The 15,264-nt window shown below is 44.9% G+C and overlaps 1 protein-coding gene and 1 pseudogene across 3 annotated transcripts in view; both read right to left on the bottom strand.

Moving 5' to 3' along the window:
* LOC149371330 (CD9 antigen-like) overlaps nucleotides 1-15,264 on the bottom strand; it is a 103,806-nt gene that overhangs the window by 14,030 nt on the left and 74,512 nt on the right. Inside the window, exons 1-2 of one of the 2 annotated variants that reach the window (XM_089565304.1) lie at nucleotides 4,591-5,014; nucleotides 2,205-2,408 (exon numbers count right to left, since the gene is read on the bottom strand). In XM_089565304.1, coding sequence (XP_089421430.1) covers nucleotides 2,205-2,408; nucleotides 4,591-4,689 — 303 coding nt within the window. In that variant the 5' untranslated portion in view covers nucleotides 4,690-5,014. Of the gene's footprint in view, nucleotides 1-2,204; nucleotides 2,409-4,590; nucleotides 5,015-15,264 lie in introns of those variants that run through there. The other variant, XM_089565305.1, reaches the window with a different exon arrangement.
* LOC149371331 (uncharacterized) lies at nucleotides 8,368-14,269 on the bottom strand (annotated as a pseudogene). The gene is made up of 7 exons (XR_016288204.1): nucleotides 13,987-14,269; nucleotides 13,880-13,909; nucleotides 12,597-12,659; nucleotides 12,423-12,494; nucleotides 12,117-12,191; nucleotides 11,539-11,601; nucleotides 8,368-9,691 (listed from the first exon to the last, which is right to left on the bottom strand). The product of XR_016288204.1 is annotated as an uncharacterized LOC149371331 (transcript).

Genomic DNA, 15,264 nt, shown 5'->3' with positions numbered 1-15,264 from the left:
TAGCTCCTTAGATCACAAGGCAGCAATGGCCAGGTATGGAAAGTGCTTACTCTGGCTATACAACTTTAATGGCACAGCCTCTCCTTGACAGCACTGTTGGTGCTGTTGATTTTGACATATGACGGTGACAGTGATGCTGCGTTCTTCAGAGAAGGTCCCCATACAGCTATCAGTACAGTAGCAGTAAAAGCAATTACTCTCAAAGTGATCTGACTCAAGTAACGCGAATTGTGCAGCAGGGGGCAGAGAAATGAAGCTGTTCGAGCTCAACATTAATTGGCTGTGAAAGGGAAAAGACCTGAATCTGCAAGCCTCAAAACAATCGATCTCACAGCCCCTCACCCTAATACATGGGTGTGTAATACAACGTGGTGAAATGCACCCATCAACAATGGCTGCCATAGCACTTCACTTCCTGGAGAATGTGAGGAACAATTTCATGTGGGGTTTACAACATGTGCAGATTGCACCTTGTATACGAGGTGAGAATACGCAGAAATGGAAACCTCACTCTCTAGCATGATGAGTGTTTCAAATGCTTCAAGCAGCCTGGGGCTACTCACAAGCTTGCGGTGCCTCTTGATCATAGAAACAACTATTTCCGTGCCCATTACAGTACACTCATGCCTGCTTACTAGACACCCAAAGGGGGCCCTGGCAAGGTTTAGACATTTTATGTAAGGAAGTGAGTTGCGTAGATCATGGCAGTTACTACAGGCTTCGAAAAACATTATGGTGATGCATGCTGCAAAGAACGGTAAAAGTTAAAATCGAAGCCTGCTTGCGCTTCTCAACACATCAAACAAAGATTTACAGGTGCACTGGGGACAGATCAAAGTGAGCCTGTATCGATATATTCATCGTTATCAGCCTGACTATGCCCACTGCGGAACAAAGGCCTCACCCATACCTCCCCAAGTAACCGTGTCCTGTGCCACCTGCGCCCACGTTACACCTACACGCTCCTTGATCTCATCCGCCCATTTAATTTTCTGCTACCCCCAGCTATGCTTGCCATCTATTCCAATCCAATCTGTTACTCTTACGGACCATCGATTTTCGTGCCTTCAGATTATTCTGCCCTGCCCAAGTCCAGTTCTTCCATTTGATTTTGGCCAGAATGTCTTTCATCCGTGTTTGTTCCCTAGTCCACTCGGCCCTCCTCCAGTTACAAATAGCATGTATAGTGGGTCAAAGTGAGTATCGACAGATTATCGTGTTCTAATGAAAAAGAGGCTAGCTTCGCTGAAAACAGCATTAATAAGCCAGAAAATGCTAAGAACTGAATTACAGGTACCGCTACCACCAGTCATTTCCGCAAGCCAACGAAGTCAAGACAGTTTTATTCTTTTATTGTGGATCTCTGAAGCTAGGCTGCAGAGTCATACACTTCCAAATAACAATCACAGAGTGATCGCTGCAATGATCGCCATAACACCAAGACTTTTTAGGCCCTGACATCTCTTCCACCATACACTTCCGAATGATGACCACAGAGTGATCACCGCAATGAACACTGTGACCTTTCCAGCTTTTCCATCAAGACCAAATGAGTGGAGCATAAGTTGAAATGCTCCACTCCCTGAACAAGTGTGCCGTACCTGTGCTTCTTTCTCACCTCCACTCTTACAATTAATGGTAGCACATCTTCACAAGTGGCAACAAGAACCTTTCACCAGAGCATGGTAGGGGGCATTTAAGATTCCTAAGCACACCACAGGTGGGCATTTAATTGCTGACTGGCAGTTTACCCTGACGCACAATAAGGCTTGCTCCATGGCTTTGTAGCATTTAAAATACCAAACTACAGACAGGTGGGACCGTACTGAAGAAATGCTCATTCTGGCTCCTGCTGCTCCTTCAGCTCCTATCTCATCAACCCCCCCGATATAAGCCCAAGTTGTTCAACAAGTTTCATTTGCCTTCCATGACCAATTAAGAAATGAGCCGCACTGTAATGGAAGTGAAAAGATACCAATGCTGCATGAATGTCAGGGCACGTTAAAGTAGCCCAGGTGGTTGAATTTAATCTGGAGCCCTTCACTACAGCACCTCTTCCTTCTTGCATCCCCTCCTTGATCCCTTCCCTGGTAGCATGGTTTAGGCGTCCACCGAGAGCAAGGTAGCTACTGCACCCTTCCTTTCCTTGTGACCAATTTTTGACACACCCATTGTTACCAGAAGGGGGCCCTGCCAACACCCACCGTGCAGAGCATGCAGGGGCTCTCCCTGAGTGCCCCGCAGCAGCCGAAGAAGCCCACGATGGCCATGAAGCAGCCGGCACCCAATAGGATGTAGATGATGGAGAAGTACAGCTGGCTGTCCTGGCCGTCCCCTTCGTAGGCCAGGTACTTGCTGCTGTCCAGCAGGAGCATCACGGACACCACCACCACCGCAATGCCCGCAAGCTGCAGGGAGGGCAAGAAAGACAGTGGCACACTTAACACCAGGGGCCGCATTTACACACCACACACTGCCTATGAGACAACACCTCTCTCAAGCGAGTATCACAAATGAGCTTTACTCTGCCATAACCACATTTACCATTCTGCCAAGACACAGACATGAGCGACAGCGGCAACAGTAACCCCTCAGAGGTTTCTGCTTGGCGAGAACACGGCAGAGAGTTCCTTGTGTTCAGCAGAAAACTAGCAACAGTGAGCACGTTATGATGAAGCAAGATCTTTTGTGCCATATTGTTCCCTGCTACCCAGAAGACATGAACGGGCGGGCTCAACCATGAACTTTGCCCCCCTAAAGAGAGAACTCTGCACGTCTATGGTAGCACAGCACAGTTGTATGTTATAATGCAATAATGGGTAACAACAGTAGCATACAATGTCGTCATTGGTGCTGCAACAGTTAGTACATCTGGGGCCAAAGAACAATAAATCTATTGCAGAGCTGTGTATGAAATGGACTTTCTGAGCCCATCCGGAATGGCGACAGTAAAAAGTTCAAACAACCGGAAAGGAACTCTGTCCAATGGAAACTAATTGAGCCAGGCATCTAGTGTGAGCACAAGTTGCAATTTTGATAGAGCAATCTTATATTAAGTGCTAGAAATGTTTCATCAGGTCAGCTAAAACAGGCGTTCAAGTTAAATTCATGAAAGTGCTCAAATGTATGAATAAATAAATATAACAATCGAGAGGAACCAGCTTCCAAATACACTTAGGATGCTTTTCCAGTAGAGTACCTTTCGAAGCAAACAGTGTACTCCGTTCAAGATTCAGTTAGAATGCATTGCTGTGTTATTTTCTGACACAGCCTCCACAAGAAACAAGCGAACAGCTGACAAATTTTATCTAGGGGCAGGTCAGCTTGCTTGTTGAAATACAGGACTTTTGCTCTCGATAGCCCCAGTAACCATACTCAATCTTCATGGGCAGTATAAACAATAAGAACAGTTTTCAATTGCCATTTTGAACTACCGCGACACCTAACTAGGCATCTTATATTAGTACACAAGGCCATCCGATATGGAATGTTTTCTTGCACACCCCCCTAGGCGCACAAATCGTGGCATATCTCCAAGAGCAAACGGCAGAAGGAAAAAAAAACTGTCGCTTGCTTCCCATTTCTTGGCCTTCCCACATTGCTATGGGGCAAGCACATCCTCTGTAGTAGCGGCGCAAATAAGAAGCTGGCAGCGATCCAGCACAGACACGCGTTATAAAACATGTTTATGGTGCTGCTATCTGAACCCCAGCAGCGTTATGTACAATTGCACACGTCTAATTAGCTTCTGCAGGCCAGCAGAAAAGTGCTATCTAACTTAGACAGTGGTACCATAACTGATAACTTTGGCTTCCCACCTACTAAATGCACACAGCCCCTAAACTGCGCGGACTGAGCTTATCAAGAAAGCAACCACCTCCTTGAATGATAACGTGACAGCTGGTCGGGATACCAGTATGCGCTAGCTTCTACCACATAGTGGTTAAAGTAACCAGTTAGCAACGGTAAGCAAAACGCCACTTCAAACACAAACGTAACAGGCACGCGAAGAACGCTCTCTTAAAATTTGGCAATCAATTAATGCCGAGCATTTGGGTGTAAACAAATTTTAACTCGTAGCGCACCAAACAGCTGCAAGGTTGAAGTACAGTAACCGTCGGAGCAGCCGCGTTTGCTCCGAGCCAAAGATCGTTGTTACGAAAGCAATTGTGCTTAAAAGGAAACGCGCTAATTGCGGACCGTGCGCGCTTATAAGGAAGCTGCTATTTTGAGAACGCAGGGTTGCGCAATATATATATTTCGCCGACGGCTCGCTCGAGACAACGTAGAGTGACTACACCCACAGGAATCAGCGGTACGCCACCAGAATTATCGTCGGCTTCATCCGTATCTAGACTGCGAAGGCTGTGGGGGCATGTTACCACGCACGACAGCCAACGTTTGTACAGCTGCAAGCCGCGCACACGCAAGGTTGCACACGCTGTCTCGGCGTGCGCGCGCGCTCAGCGCATAAACTGCACCTGTCGGGACAAACAAGGAACACAAACCAGCGGGGTACCGAGCAAACTGAACCGAATTAACCTGCAAAGAGGCACACACATGGGCGATGCGCGCGATATATCCACTCACAATAAACGCCGTGGTGAAGAAAATGCAATGCGCCAGAGTCCCGCTCAGAACCAGTCGCTTCCATCTGGCCCGGGCAGCGTCGACGAGATGGAAGCCCATGATTCAGATCAATCGACGATGTTCAGCATCACATCGACGGAACAGAGGATAAATGTTCGCTCGCAGGGTAGGCGCCGCACGCACGCACGCACACGGCCCGCGCATCCAGAGAGCTTTTCTGGGTGCGCACCGAGATGCTACCCGAACGTTTCGACAATCGAGCGTCAGTGGCGGCAGCTCGGCGGATCCTCTCGCTCACACCAAGATAACATCGCGGAGTTTGCTAATTTCACACGCACACGACACGGGGTTCGAACTAACGGTGCCCGTCGACGCATCCCGCACCATTGACCATCTGCGTGCGTGCTATGGCCAAGGGAGTGACACTCTCATAGAGCCAATGGGGACGTTTTTTTTAGAAGGCGATGGTGGAGACACCTGGGAGAGGCGGTAAACGCATGAATTGCTCAAAACTCCCCGAGCCAAGCCAATCCAAGCCAACAAGTCAATCCAGAAATCCAATATGGCGGCGCACGATCGGGCGGCTGGTTGCGACCGGTTGCTCGCGCGTTCCTGGTGCTGGCGGCCGCTAGCTCGATCCAAGCTTTGTAAATACTGGGGATTAACTGCTCCCGCGCTGCATTCATGCTTGATTTCCTGAGTACTTACCGAATCTGTTCCCTCGCTTTTGTATTTCGATGTATCTGTTGATGTAGCATGGTGGCGAGCGGCGCGACTGCTTTTAGCAGCTGCGCTCGCTCGAGAACGAAAAGCGTAAATGGTTTTGTACAAAGAACAATTTATTAAAAGAACATCAGCAGTGACAAACTGTGTTCAAAAAGTGATTTCAGGCATCAGTGGCATTGCAATGTCAGTGACAGGCATCCTAAAAATCAAAATTAAAAAAAACCATTATGTAAACTTAAAAGACATGAGCGCGCAGAGAATATATAGAGAATAAAAAAAGGTATCAAGGTAGGTACAGTATACATAATCAAATGCTACATGACTGAATATAGGTTTGTACATGACTTTGTAGGAGAGTCAGGTAAATAGCAGGCAAGTAAAACATCTGACATCTATTGAAATGCATCAGTCTGTGGCTATGAATGTACACACACAGAGAAAGGAACCGAAAAGTTTCAGCCTTTGACTCGTGCAGAAGCAATCACAGTGCATTGGGCTAGGGACAACATAATATGCTGCAGTGCTAGTGCTTAGTATAAAGACTCCAAGAAAAGCTCACTGTATGACTCGGCTAACCTTGGGCATGTTTAGCTAACTTTTGCAGATGAGTTACAGGCTGGCATGCTGTACGGCATAGCTCATCTGCCATTCCCTGTTTCGGTTACTTGTTTTTTTGTTGATGCCAAGGGTAGGAAGTTGCAACCAAGGCAGGTCGAGAGTCATGTGCAGAGAAGACTTTTTGAAAATCCACCGAACAATTGCGGCCATGGCCGGAGAGGTCATTAATTCAGTTTGCCGTTACGATACACTGGGTGGCAACCAAAAGTATGCGTGCATATAAATAGGTCGTTAGAGAAATGAAAACAACGCACAGAGTGTAAAACAAACCGGCAATTCTTCTCTTTGTTACAATATATTGCATCCACCACAGTGTCAAATTAATATATTACTGAGTGGTAAATTGCAAGCGGTCCGTGTACTGTACAGTATCAACACACAAAATTAGGGACGCTGTATAGTTTAATATAATCTGCAGGCCACTGATACTGCGTCCCTCATAGCCCATGTATTACTTCAGGAAGTGAAACCTCAAACGTTACAACTTCATGAAAAAAAAACGCACATCAACTGTGAATAGCAGTGCAGCATAGTCTGAGCACGCTTCTATTCGACATGAGCACATATGTCAACCAATTTGCATCTTATGCGTACAGCCCTCTTAACTGGTACAGAGCCGAGCACCTGAGCCAGTCTGTTTTTGCTGCCTGTAGGTTCTAGCCATCAGTAAATTTTCCAGCTGCACAACCGAGTGGAAGCCATGACCAGGGGTTGCCAAGTAATATACCACAAACCCCTTGGGTATGCACAGCACCTTTGGTTTTTGTGGGCACCTGTGTCTACGTGTGCCTCGACATTATGTATGATGTGTTTCACAATTTTAATTTTGCCCAAATCATGCTGCATACAACCAGTTATTATAAACTGATTTTTGGCATTCCTTAAGGGGCTCTGTGACTGCGTGGTTGTCGCACAGGAAGAGAAAGAAGCTGAAACACACGGGTTTTCCGCGGCACCCTGTGTAAGCTGTTGCCATCCGGCATTATTGAGTAAATTGCAAACCACTGGTCATAGCAATGTTCAAACTAACAGGGCACACAACCCCTCCAGAAAGCAAACTTGTACTTTCTAAAGGAAGTAACGCAGCAGGAGCAAAAGCAGTCGACATAGTATATGGGCAATCGGAGCAGGACTGTGTATAAACAGGCACATAAACACTTGTATACATTAAAAAAAGTAAAAAAGAAGTTAAAGAGAGGGCACATGTTCAGTAAGCAGCATTAAATAACCTGGTGCTTGGCTGCTGACCCGAAAGACACGGGTTCATTCCTGGCCACGGCAGTCGAATTTTGATGGAGGCGAACTGCTAGAGGCCCGTGTAGTGTGCAATGTCAGTGCACGTTAAAGAGCACCAGGCGGTCGAAATTTATGGAGCCCTCCACTACGGCATCTCTCATAGCCTGAGTTGCTTTGGGACGTTAAGCCCCAATAAACCATACCAAACCAAAAAAAAAACAAATATAATAATCCTAACTCAGTGCACCATTAATTTAGCCAGCTAATTTACGCTTTTTTCTAGCAGGAGCACTCTGTTTTGTTTTTGTTATTGTGTTCCTGTTTACGAATGAAAGGTGCCAATGTAGCCTTGTGTGGCAGAATAATTTGAGAAATTTCATTCTGCAGCCTAGTGAACAGAAAATGGTTTCCTGGCTTGGCATCCTTTCAACAAGGGTCCTGCACACATTGGATAAATGGGCACAGTACAAAATTTCTTTTCTGAAGGCCGAATCCAATTCCTTTATATAATTTAGGCATTCCTCAGATGTTGTGGCAATTGAGCTGAAAAGGTGCTCAGGAACACCATCCTCCTTGAGTAGTGCAAAGAACTGATGGCGCCCATGGAGAGAGCCACCGTCTGCTGCAAGGAGTGTTCCTTCACATGTGCAACCTGTAGTCCTCTGGTCAAGAAAGCTCTTCACAAGAGTGCCAGCGACATGGTATACGACATTTTCATATACTATGTCAAAGGCATCTTGTGAAAATGCCGGCACGTCAGATGAATCTGAGCCTTGCTGCCTGCTGTGGTTTGTGGTTGGAGTGCTGCTTGATGACAATAATGCAGGAACACTCCCCAAATTGGTGAGGAACGCATTTGTTGTCACTTCGCAGTTTCCTTGAGATAGTTTAAAGAGTTTGCCAATCCAAATATGTTTTAGAGCAGACACGAATTGGTACACATTAGGTGTCTCATTGCAGCCATGTTTTTGGCGAATTGTTGCAAAAAAATTTTCCAAGGGATCTTGCTGCAATCGACGAGTGAAAAGATGAGTGAAATCGAAATCTTCTTTTAGATCTGTCCACAGCAGAAGCAAGGCTTTGATTGTGATCTGCCAACCTTTGATGGTGTGAGGTTGCTTGTCCAGAGGACTACCAAAATGCCACTGAGCGATCCATTCTATGCACGACTCAAGAAAGACATGGTGCTCTGAGCCCTCAGCCATTGCGTACCGTAACTTGTCGTCCTGCTTTTTCAGGGCCGAACTATTCAGGCAGTCAAAAAGCTTATCCATCCTTTCCGTAAACTCTGCTGTAAATTTGGCATCTACAGGAAGCTCCTGAATGGCGATGAGAGTGAGGAGTGCCACAGACACAGATTCGCTGAACACTTGTGTGGCATACTTAACTCTCATGTCAGTAAAGGGCATCCTGTAGATGTGTTGGTCTTTTAGTTTTTTTGCCAATCTGCTTTTGAGATGTTCAGTCGGTGTGGTAGAGGCCTGATCTATGCTACGAGTTTTTTGGTAAAGGGTTTTGATGTATGTCCAGTCAACAACCTCAGAGCCAATTGTGAGCTTATGTGTTCGCAAATTATTCCTTGTGCATTTGATTAAGTGTGGGGTGTCAAACATGAAGTATATTTTGCGGTTGTTGACAATGAAATATGGCTCACGGATAGAATGGATGAGCATTTTTGACAAGCTGACATTGTTCGACCCTTGATCACAGATGACCGCTTTCACCAGAAGACCTTTTCTTTCAAGCTGCTGAATTAAATCTAATAGCAGCTTGCGCATTGCAAGGGCAGAAGTTGCATTGTGGGACGCTGCAAAGGCTACTGGCTGCATCCAACTTCTTGATATGCCAGACACAGCCACAACAAGAGCTGTGTTTGCCACACAAGAAGTCCTGGTACTCCCATCATCTGTGAAGCCAATTACAATGTCTTTGGATTGATCATACATCAAATTTTTTTTCAAGGATATTTCATCGAATAAAAGACAGCATGCTTTGTCTTGTAGTGGCCAATCTTTTGTAATTGATTCTATTGCATCCATGGCACCTGGAATAATACCAGGTGTCATTGGGATGTCTGCCAGCCAGCGCCTCAGCGTCCTCACATGTGGCAAATGCAGCATTTCTCTGAGGAATCGATAAGCTTTTGGAGAATGAAAGAACAAATTGAGAGCGAATTGTTTCATTTGTCTTGACCAATGCTTTTTGGATTTTGGAAAAGAATAGAGCCTGATTTGAGCTTTAACCAATTCAAAAAGGTCTTGTGGCAAATGCGGTTCAAGCTTCTTCAAAGCCTCCTGCTGCGTTATTCGGCTTGATTGGTGCCTTTTTGTGATCCTGCCCAGAGCTTTACGGTACCTGTCGCTTCGAGAATGCAATTTCTCGAAGCGCCTTTTTGTGCGAGGGCTGTACGCAGTTGTGCGTTTTTTACTTCTCCTTTTTGGTGTTTCTGGCACTGGCGTCACCTCTGGCCGTGCAGCGCTGACCTCTGTGGTACTACTCAGGCCGCTAGGACCAGCTTCAGCTGAAAAAAACATAGAAGAAAGCAAAGAATTATTTTTTGTGAGCCTCATAGAGAAACCTATATCCCACACAAAATCATGATTAGGGTGCAGTCATAGGGCTACTAATTGCCCACCACACAGTGCCATGTCGTTTTTTGTGCGAATCGATGAATGCAGTCGTGCCCCATTAATATGACCGCTCTGATATAGACAGCTTTACTGGTGACCAAACTTTTCCACTACATTTACGCGTTGCTTTATGGAAACTCACTGCGCAGACAACAGACAGGTTAAAAATGTATGGAGCCCATTGGTATCCATGTGTTTTTGTTCCTTTAATATGGACAGCAACGAGAACAAAGTCCTTATGCCTCTACCTGTTGTTCTACCGCTTATGATTTAAGTGCAGAAACCTGGCAGAAGGCAGCGAATGAGCAAATGTCGTTGTAATGGCCTTTCTATGTGTCTATGGTTTCATGCTTTACAGTGGCTAGGTGCCCGGTCAACATGCCTGACCATTTGCTGCATTGCACGAGTGCCTGTGACAACAAAATTCTGTATGCTGCATTGAAAACCACATTCAGCTGCTTCAGACGAGTGAGCACAGGGTCCTTGGATCCGAACAGTCGTAGTAGCAGATACTTCAACAACGCCAAGAAGCACTATCATGTGCCTCAAACACTGGTCCACTTTATGGAACCCTTTATGCGAAACCAAAGTGTCTCTATTAACGAGGCATGACTTATACTGTTCTTGGGACAGAAATGACCATTCATAAGGGAATTTTATCCTTTAATGGTCTGAGAATTTTCCTGTCAAAGGACCACAAATTCCCAACCACAGAAAATACAGTTGGCAAAAAAGAATTTGAACACAGAGCATGCAAAATTTCATGAAATAATGAAAGAAACCAACAGCCCTTACAAAGTATGGCTTTCCTATTAACAGTTGTCTGAGGGAATTTTCGAGGATACATAAGCAATATTTACAGAAATGTTACCATGGTGCATTATATACTTCCTTGTGTCTCTCGTTCAGCTGTTGTGCCATCATTTACATGCACCACATCAAGTCTAGTGGCGACATGTCCAGTGCAGGCTGCGGAGGGTCAAGCCGCACGCACTTTCTGCGTAGGCTGCTTTTATCTTCCGCTGGGAAGTGCTCTGTCCAGTGCAGGTGTTGGGAGGCAATCCAACTGGCTACACGTCACCTGTTTCCATTCACTGCTGCACTCTGCTTTCCCTTCTTGATCTATCCTCGTCTGGCTGGGTATAGGTGAGTGCTAGCAAAATGCAGAGAGGGACACACACACAGGACGAAGCACTCATATGTTCGTCCCTTTGTATTTTTGCTGGCACTTCCTTATACCCACAAGGATGCATTTCCAACTAGCCCCAGTAGTAGCTCTTTCGCTTACCACAATATGTATGCTGTCCTGATGCATTTCCCTCGTACAATACACCAGAAAGTTGAGACTAGTCACATTCATGTAAACACTGCTATGATACAGTTGGCATCACGAGTGCTCTATACATGTTGTTCTATCAGTAAATTAACAACTTTGAGAACAAAGCCGCTAAATGTAGGCTTGTAACTGCATGTTTTGTTTCGACAACATTACACAGCTTGGGTATTTACCCAACAGTGCCTGAAAAATGTGTACATTTTTCATGGAATACTTGAGTTAGGCAAATGAAAAAATCCAGGAATATAAACATATTTTTTTTGCGGTCAAGCACAACTTACCCACTATTATGGGCCCGTCAATGCCCACTATGAAACTATCAAGGTTACTGGTCCATAGTTTGCAATGTAGATGGGAGGTTGTATTTTGCAATAAATTCTCATGCTTTCTTGGAGAACCTACCATAATCAATTGATTCCCGTGGTGCTGGTGTGGGCTCTCTGAAGGTAGCGGTCTGGGTAGCGCCTGTCAAAGAAAGAAAAACTCAGCGACCACAAACGATTTAAATCAGGTATTTTACTGCTCAGGTTCACTTTCTTAGGCTAGATTTAAAGCATATATCTGAATGATGAGCAACAAGCTAGTGAAGCAAGTTTCACGACGTCTGCCTGAGAAGGGTATTCAACGTGTTCATTGAGCTGAACAAAAAAGTAACGTATATATAAAATGCTCTACAGAAAACAGAGATGTCCACCACGTAAACAATGCCTTCAAACATAGTCTCACAGAAAAAGATATGAAATACTACGTGGTAAGCATAAAGTTAAAACTTATTTCTTCTCTTTCAAAAGAATTTGTGGCGTTCGAAGTGGTAGTGTAGCGCGATGTGTGACGCAGCTAATTATTGAACACCCGCGACATTACTGTGCACTGATATAACTGCATAGTGTTAAGCTATGTGCAATGCTGTAGCAATAGTGGTGCAGTTAACTTTTCAATTTTCGTACATTGTCACTGCTGTAACAGTTCACTATACACACCTTCGTCGCCAGGGAGGGGAGGAGTGCTAGTCTCAGCAGCAGTAAACTGCGGGGAACCGGTGGTGTGCTGGTAGCCTGCAATTAAAGCACTATACTTAGTTGCTCCCAATTTAAACACATCAATTAGTAAAGTATACGCGTATTTTGCTGTGTGAAGACATAGCTCTCAATACCTTACGTGAGGATTGCGCATGTTATAAATCTTCACTAAGAAGTAATGCTCGATTGCAGTATTAGCCTCAACCAAATGGAAATTTCTTCACCTCGAGCATTTATGTAAAACAGATCCCCGCTTATTGCACTTACCTGTGCCATGGACGACGGAATCTGCGGCAATGGATGTCCCTGACGCATATGTCAGTGGTGTAAGACAGTAGTCTGAAATAGAGGTACCACAAAGTTACTTCCAAGGAAAACAAACCAACTAGTGTAGTGAATGCGTAGGGATGCTTTCCTATGTAAGAACGCAGGAAGACTTACCGTGGTCAAGCAAGATTTCCACTGGTGCACCAGCGGACTGCAATGCTGCAGCGGAACCGATACCTATGGGAAGAAGGAAAAAAACAGATAACCGGTCAAGCTCTGCATAGCAGCAGCTTCTGCTCAATACACAGTCTAGCAGTGGTGTTCTATTCGCAACGGTTTATCTTCCTCTCAGTTTGTCTGATCCTAAATTGGGCTGAAAGGGGTTTTGCAAGTTTGTAAGAAATTCAATTATAAAAGAACATTTTGCCAGATGAATATACCGCAACATACAAAATAGTGCTACAGCACACAGGGGCAAAAAAGAAAGCACACAAGCGTTAAACAGTTCATTGGAAACCACGAGGCCGTAAATGCATGGTGTGCATTGCAGAAATGCAAATGCAAAGTCCAGCAATTTTGTATCAGAGTTGGAACGTCATCTCTTTATTTCGTGAGTTTTGTTTGTTTTTGCCTGTTTATATATTCAATTCTGATTGATTGTCTGACTTATTATTATTATTTTTTTTTCTCTATGCATATGCTTGTCATTTCTTGTATTGAAAAATGTTTGAATGTGCCCCTCCTGCTAGGATCATGCATGGTCCGCAGTATTTCAAATAAATAAAAACTTTTTTTTTGAACAATGCAGTGTCACCACTATTAATGCTTGCAAACTTACTCGCGAAAAGGCAGAAATCAGATAGCTTAAGTGACATGTGCATCGTTAAACAACCTGGTGGCCTATATCTCAAAGAATTAGTTTGTCTAAGAAACCACTAAAATGTTCACCTCGAATGTTTGTGCAATATGTGGCCACTAAATGTATATTTACCACCTTGTGGTTCACAATAAACTGCTCGCAGTTAGTGCTTGTGTGTTTGTGTTTATTTGTACTTGGCTCTGTGTGCTGTTGTGCTATTTTGTATGTCATGCTACCAGCAAGCCCAAACTGCCACATTACTATTAGAATTTACCACAATTGTCTCAGTGAATTCCCGCACTTTGCCCTTGATTCATTCCAATGAGCAGCAAATATTATTGACAAGAATATAAATACCAAGCTGTAAGAATAGCTTTCCAAACTTCTGCAGGGGTGCATTGTCCAGCTCCTGTCTCTATAGTTTAGAGAAATTTAAGCTACAGCATGGTACATCACTGCAGACTGATGTAACTGAAGCAATGGCGACAGGACATTGAAGTAGGAAAGTTTTGTGCTCGGCAAGTTACGCTTGCAGTTGGCCCCGCTTTCCTTTTATCTTAGATTTACAGGATGAATTTTTCTGAAGAAAGTGCCTCACCTTGTGCCGCACCACCTTCCTCATAGAAATCTGCGATAAAAAGAGACAGAAGATATATTGAAGGATCAAGCTTGAGAAGAATTTACTGTGACAGGAATTTTGCTTACCCGGGTGGACCAAGGACCTCAGGCGAGGCTCTTGCACCTTCACGGAAGGGATTGCTCCACGCGTCAACCTTGTGCGGGCATCACTAGTGAAGCAATCCCTCGTGAAGTGTTTTGCGCAGAGCCTGTAGGTCCTGTGGATGTTATCCTTTTGATTGTGAAGAAGGTCTGCCCTGTTGGCATATTTGAGCCAAGGTGAAAATCTGAAAAAAACAGCCAAATAATAATTTTTTTTATGTCTGGTTGTAGTAATCAAGCCACAATCCTTAAAATCCTTGAGGGTACGATTTCATTTTGTGATCTGTTTTTCGCTTAGGTAGCAAAAACTACTTTTATGTTTAAGTACTTTTTGGGAGCGGCATAATTTTACGCAGCGGATGGGAATGGAGGCAGAGCTGCACAGCAGACTGAAGCCGAATCTTACCATAGAAATTATAACTCGCACTTTTCTCCAGACATTAGCAGGCTGACCACCACCCATGATCCAATTTTTTTTTATTCTTGCATGGAACCCACGCCAATGTAGCTATGCCAACAATGCTGTGGCAGAAAGCAGCTTTCCCAGAAGTTTGAAGTCTAGATTGAGAACAGGAGGAGGATGTAGAAGAGGAAAGGCAGGGAGGTTAACCGAAAGAATAATCGGCTTGCTACCCTACAGATTGAGAACAGCTGGTCAATGAACCAGTAGGCATAGTTTTTCACCTTGTGCTTTCACTGTGCAAAACAATAATAGGAAACACTGCTTTTTCAAAAAAAGTGAGGGGGGAGGGGGGGGGGGAGAGGCAAGAAAGTTGGGTCCCCAAAAAGTAAAAAAAAAATGCCCCCCCCCCCCTTCCCCACCGTGCAAAACGCGCTGCCTCGAAGACGGGTACCTAAGAAAAAAAAAGATGCTTCCCCCCCTCCTCCCCCTTTCCTCTCTTTCCGTACAAAAGGCGCTGCCTCTCCCGTGGATATCCCAAAGCTACATTGCCTTCAACCATCCGCCGGAAACGACGCGCGGAAAGGAAACACGAACTAGGCGAACTTATCCGAAAGCAGTCAAGGACCACGCATGAGATAAGAGATATGTCAGGGGATAGGAATCGACTTTCAGCGCGGTGTTCCAAACTACTGGTGTTAGTCAGGCCAGCTCGATAATTTTAGGTGCGACGCGCGCATCGCTGCTGCAGAAACCACGCACGTAATAATATGTAAGCGCTAAACATCGTAAAAAAACTGAACCGGAATGAGCATTAAAATTGCTCCGCTGTCGACGTTGCGGTGCAGCAGTTAGTATAAACA

This window comes from Amblyomma mixtum, chromosome 1 (genome assembly GCF_055824585.1).
Source record: "Amblyomma mixtum isolate Tamu chromosome 1, ASM5582458v1, whole genome shotgun sequence".
Lineage (NCBI taxonomy): Eukaryota > Metazoa > Arthropoda > Arachnida > Ixodida > Ixodidae > Amblyomma > Amblyomma mixtum.
Note: the sequence above shows the minus strand (reverse complement) of the source record. Positions and strands in the feature narration are given on the sequence as shown.